This window comes from Callorhinchus milii, unplaced genomic scaffold (genome assembly GCF_018977255.1).
Source record: "Callorhinchus milii isolate IMCB2004 unplaced genomic scaffold, IMCB_Cmil_1.0 Scaffold3, whole genome shotgun sequence".
Lineage (NCBI taxonomy): Eukaryota > Metazoa > Chordata > Chondrichthyes > Chimaeriformes > Callorhinchidae > Callorhinchus > Callorhinchus milii.
In genome coordinates, this window is record NW_024704744.1 from 73,560,037 (window position 1) to 73,565,739 (window position 5,703).

A 5,703-nucleotide genomic window follows, 5' to 3' on the forward strand; every position below is an offset into this window, starting at 1 on the left:
ACGAATAGATTAGATAGTTATACAAAACAGAAGAGCGTTCATTCTAACCTCTTTGACTGTGCACCTGGGGCTTATTCTTGGAGCGAAGAGCTCTTTTAAGCTCATATGAACTATTGTATTCAGGCTGTAAGAGCAGAGCAGAGCTGGAGAGCACAGCAGCACAGGGCCAACAAACTCTGCTGTTTTCAAGAAAATTGGATTCACCTTAATGAGTACACCCCAATTACAGCAAATGAAAAGTTCGTCATTTCACACGACTCGAAAGGGGGGGGGAAAAAAAACATGATCTGCTGTAATCAGATTTATCTCAAAGGTGTCGCACTATATAAGCCCAAAGCGCTCAAAAAGTATTTAATCAAGTTACCCTGGCATTACTGCTTATCTTAATATGGACCTACCTACATTTAGCCCAATTATCTTGGTAAAGATGTCAAGCACTATTGTTTGCTCGTTTGCACCGATGCTCCTCCCCCAGGGCTCTGTCGTAAACCTGGCGCCTGGCTAAAATAAACCAAAGATAAGAGCTTTCGGGGCTCGCCTCCTCCGAGCCGATCAATCGGATCTCAGGCGGACTCTAAACACTCTCTTACGTCGCCATCCACAAGAGGAGAGAGAGAGAGAGGGAGAGGGAGGGAGGGAGAGAGCTAACACAACACACGGCTTGATCCTCTCAACAAATTTACCTGCTCCCTTTACCGAACCATGTCGTTGAGCCCCAAACATACAACGCCTTTTTCAGTGACAGACATTCTCAGCCCAATCGAGGAGACCTACAAGAAGTTTGGTGGCATGGATGGAGCAGGCAATCTCGGACCTCCTCTGGGAGGTTACCGGCAGCCTCAGGTCTCCCAGGCCGGCATGCAGCAGCACACCATGGGCCACAACGCCACGGTGGCGACCACCTACCACATGCCACACGGCGTCTCCCAATTTTCTCACAGTGCCATGGGGGGCTATTGTAACGGCAGTATTGGCAACATGGGGGATCTCCCTTCTTACCAGGACACTATGAGGAATAGTGCCGCTGCAACTGGCTGGTATGGGACTAACCCGGATCCCAGATATTCAACAAGTAAGTTCATTTCAAATAGTCTTTTTTTTAAAAAAAAGTGTTGTCTAGATAACATCGTAGATTTCATAATATTTAAAACAACACACCGTAGCAAATTGCTTTCATCTAACCATGCACAATGGGATGTTTGAATATTGATGCATTATGTGCAAATAAATGGTAAGCACTAAAGTTTGCTTTCTTTCACTAAAATATATATGTGCAACTATATGTCAAGAAGACGTGAAAAGCGCTATATCGAATGCAAGGATTATTATTATATATATATGTATGTAGGATGTATTTACAGAATGGCAATCAAATTGAGAATTTTCAAGCAAAGCACTTTGTTGGTGGCAAGTTTGAAGCTCAGCGGAAGAGTTTTACCTTTTAACTCAAGCTGCCCTTTGCTGTAAGATGATAAACATTTAATAGTTACTGGATATTTCGTTGTATAAGTTCCACTTAGTTCTTGGCGTCCTTTATCGCTGTAGACACTAAACTTTTGTTTCAGGAATCATTGCTGCGTTTTCCCATATGAAAATATAAAACTTGCACATTGACCTTCAAGTTAATAGCTGTGAGATCTTTATCCGTTTGAATACTGTTCCTCTTTGTTTTAGAGAATGTAAGGAACAGTGCACGTTTCTCGGTAAAATTGACCTTGTTTACTCTCCGCCAATTTTAATCATAATGTGTTCAATAAATCTTATTGCTTAGTTTCCCGATTCATGGGTACCTCATCAGGGATGAATATGGCAGGGATGGGGAGTTTGACCGGGATGGCGGACGCTTCCAAACCCATGGCACCTTTACACGCTACCCCAAGGAGGAAAAGGAGGGTGCTCTTCTCTCAAGCTCAGGTATATGAGTTGGAACGACGCTTCAAGCAACAGAAATATCTCTCTGCCCCGGAGAGAGAACACCTTGCCAGCATGATCCACCTCACGCCAACACAAGTAAAGATCTGGTTTCAGAACCACCGCTACAAGATGAAACGCCAGGCCAAAGACAAGGCAACTCAGCAGATGCAGCAGGAGAATAGCCTGTGCCAACAGCAACAGTCTCCCAGGAGGGTGGCCGTGCCAGTCCTGGTCAAAGATGGCAAACCGTGTCAGAACGGTTCCAGCACCCCTACACCCAACCAACAGGTGCAACAGCAGCAGAATGCAAACAGCATCCTTCCTGTCTCCAGCACTATCATCTCTCAACAGCAGAATCAACAGGTCAATTCGTTAGCTCAGGCTCAAGATCTGGGCCAAGTGTCACCCAGCCCTTCCTCTCTGCACAGTTCTGTCACTAGCATGTCTCAAATGGACACATCTACTGCAGACTACACGGGAAGTATGGTGAACCCCAGCATGCTATACGGCAGAACCTGGTAGAAGCTTTGACCAAAAGATTGGGGACCTGTGCGGCAATGCTATATTGTTTGCACTGGCAAACCTTGTAACATATATTCAAAAACTATCCCTCTGACGTTTGGACAAGAAATCTCCAAACGGACAAATGTGAGGGCGGATTGACATCCAATTCGATGTAAACTGGACTCTTTCACCCTTGGAGAATAAACCCTGAGCAACACTGTAAAATACTGGCTACTGGTTCAATAAGATGTCCTGTTACCTTTGGGGATCGCTTGACCAGTCGTGTAATTGTAGTTGCAAGTTGTTGAAATGAATTGTGAAAGATGTTGCAAACTTGCACCCTCTTCCCTCTCCCGCCCCCCCCCCCCAACCCCCCCACCCCACCAACCCCCCGCCAACTCCGGAGGGTCAACAAAACTGCAAGGCGAACATTAAGGACTTGTGATCTCTTGTGACTACACAGCTCTGTGATGGTGCGCCCCATCACAAAACAACACTGCAACTGAGAACTTGTAACCAGTAGCTAACTGTACATTCTTGTAAATTCAACTCTCAATTGTCCAGTGAGGTCGATGTGGTAGTTTCATAAATCAATGCCGGATAAGGTGGATCACCTGTACTCTGATGCCGAGGACACTCCGACTTTCTTGAATTTAGGTTAATTTAACACGAAGGCGTCTGAGACAAGATTGCCTTTGAAACTACTCAACGTTAACATCAAGAAATGGCTTCAAGTAGAAAAATACATGCCCTTAATTTAATAATGATTTTGATTGAGTGCGATTTCATTACCGTTTTATTGAGAGTAAATTGAAATGTAATCTAAGGTAGGTGTGATATAGCAACATTAACCACCATGCGATAATGTTAGTGTGTAACCTGAGAACACGGAAATAAATAGCATGAAAGGAAAAGGCATGTTTTGCAATAATTTGCGCGTTTCCATAGCTTTCGCCTCCGCTGTCGCCTTTACTGGTAGAAATGGAAGCTGTGTGCCGAGATATTGTATCACACTTGAACTTGACATGCTATTTTATCTCTGAGCAGAGTGGATGGTGTACTCTTGATATAGCGCATTTGTGCTTCTCCTGTAGATTGTATATAAACTTACGATTGAATACCGGTTTGCATTACAACATAAGGGCCGCGTGATTCTGACTGATACTCAGTAACAAACCAAATATAGTTATTATTTAAGTGCAATCACAATACACAAATACAAACACACGCGAGTTTACATTCAATAGTTCATGTCTAGCGAAGCAGGAGGTGGATTAAATCGAAGGTTTCCGTTGTGCACTTTAATTATTGTTTTTTGGTTGACTGTAATATATAGATTCCTCGTGAAAGTGCAATTGCGCTGAACATTTAAAGCGAGAAATCCATACTGAAATGAGATATATAAGCGAAACCGAGTCTGTTGGCGTTAAATAACAGTTGTATTACTTTTAATTCTGTCTCCGATGTAAAACCTGCACATTTTTTTCTGATCCTATGTTCGTTCGGCTGCCTACTCCAGCCAACATTTACCTACATGTGAAATATACAAATAATAATTTGAAATGTATTATTTATTACAACACCGGTTTAAGTCCAAAAAGCATAATGAGGCACAAACGTACTTATAGTGTATGAGGTACAACCTTTTATCTACAATCACATTTAAAATTCATAAATCCATTGTAACAGAAACTTAAAACGTGGATAAAGGGCATATTAATAGTCTGGCATTGGAAACGCGCTGAGATATTTAAATATAAGCCTATGAAAAATTACATTTATTGCATATTCACTTAAGGTTTACTCGACCTGGTCAGATAGTTTTGCTATTTCAAAGTAAAACAAGAGCGATGTACGTGTGTTAAAACATTCTAGTAATAATTCTTGAAAATGTAGCTGTTTGATGAAGGATAAAATAGAAAAATATAAGCGTAAACGAGATTTCAGCGCATCATTAAATCTGTGTTAGATCGACTGCAGTTTTTTTGTATGTCTTCACCTGTTTTTCATCGGTGTTGTGGCCCGTCACCCATTTCTTGCAATCGGAGTGTACATGCATTCGAGTTTCCACAAGGGACCAGACATGATCACAGACTGAGTGCTCTCTCTCTCTTCAGATTCAACAAGGGGACCGAATAATAACATGTCTTGTTGACCTGCTGTTCTCTAAACCTTCTGTTGCCTCTTTCGGTAGATCCATTCTGGAGCCCAGAAGCTCAGCTAGCCCGGATTTGCTTGCAAATAACAGAAAGATAAAGGTTGATAGGTGTTAAGGGTGAACCCACTTTCTTACGCGGCGAAAAGTGTCTGTGCTTTTGAAACAGAGATTTAATTAATAAAGTCGACTTTCCTCGCCGCGTTGTTCCAAAACGTTAGCAACATTTTTCCCTGAGACAATATATATATATATATATATATACACATATATATACACACACACACACAAGCTTTTTGATGTTCATTCAGGAATGTGCATACTATCAAGGACCCGTTACTTTTCTTTTCTGGGGGACAACAAAACATGCGATTCCATCCAATCTCTCCCGATGTAAGTCTCAAGATTGTTTACCATGATCACTTATACTTATGTTACTCTTCCCTGATAGGAATCATATTTATTAAAATATTAGTAATGGATTTTTGGGTTAATCTCCGAATTTATTTACAAACGGTTTTGACTTAAAGCAGCACACAAATTTATTGGGCAGAAAATGATATTTAGGACTGGGAACTATAGGCAGTGTATTACATTAAATCATTCAATGTATCCTGGAGTTTAATTTTAAGCACCTTTTCTGGTCTGAAGATCTTTTTCTTACCCTAAAGATTATTTTACACGCCGCAATCTTTTGTTAGAATTAGGCACTTAATTTAATTGGTGTTCCTCGAATGCAATGCCATATTTGAAGCATAACCTCTAAAGCGTTGGTATCTCCACCAAACCATAGCCAGGACTTTAACTGAATCCCTACACATGGTGTACAAATTCATAGAATTCTGAAATAACCTAAGTATATGTTTTGCACACATGTAACATAACATGCACACATGTGCATAACGCTAGATCACTAAAATAACATTTCGTAATTACCCAGGATAAAAGGATTCTGCAAGATTCACATTTATTTGCTTACAGTCTGCCAGTGGGTCGCTATATATGCGTCTCTGAGGTTTGAGAAACGGACTGTTTTATACCTTTCTGTCTGGTTGATGGAAACGGTGGGTTTGAAGTTCCAACTCGATCTAATGCAAATTCAAATTAGATTTCCATTTTTTTTTCGCGTC

General features: G+C 41.2%; 1 protein-coding gene across 2 annotated transcripts; it reads left to right on the plus strand.

The window, feature by feature from the left end:
• The first annotated feature begins 702 nt into the window (after positions 1–702).
• nkx2.4b (NK2 homeobox 4b) lies at positions 703–2,436 on the plus strand. Of its 2 annotated transcripts, XM_042333543.1 has the most exons (3): positions 703–1,072; positions 1,772–2,202; positions 2,269–2,436. In XM_042333543.1, the coding sequence occupies exons 1-3, from the start codon at positions 703–705 to the stop codon at positions 2,434–2,436; spliced, it is 969 nt and encodes a 322-aa protein (XP_042189477.1). The 2 variants fall into 2 exon arrangements, with proteins under 2 accessions (XP_042189477.1, XP_007896538.1); XM_007898347.2 differs by having other exon boundaries at positions 1,772–2,436.
• The last annotated feature ends 3,267 nt before the right edge of the window (positions 2,437–5,703 follow it).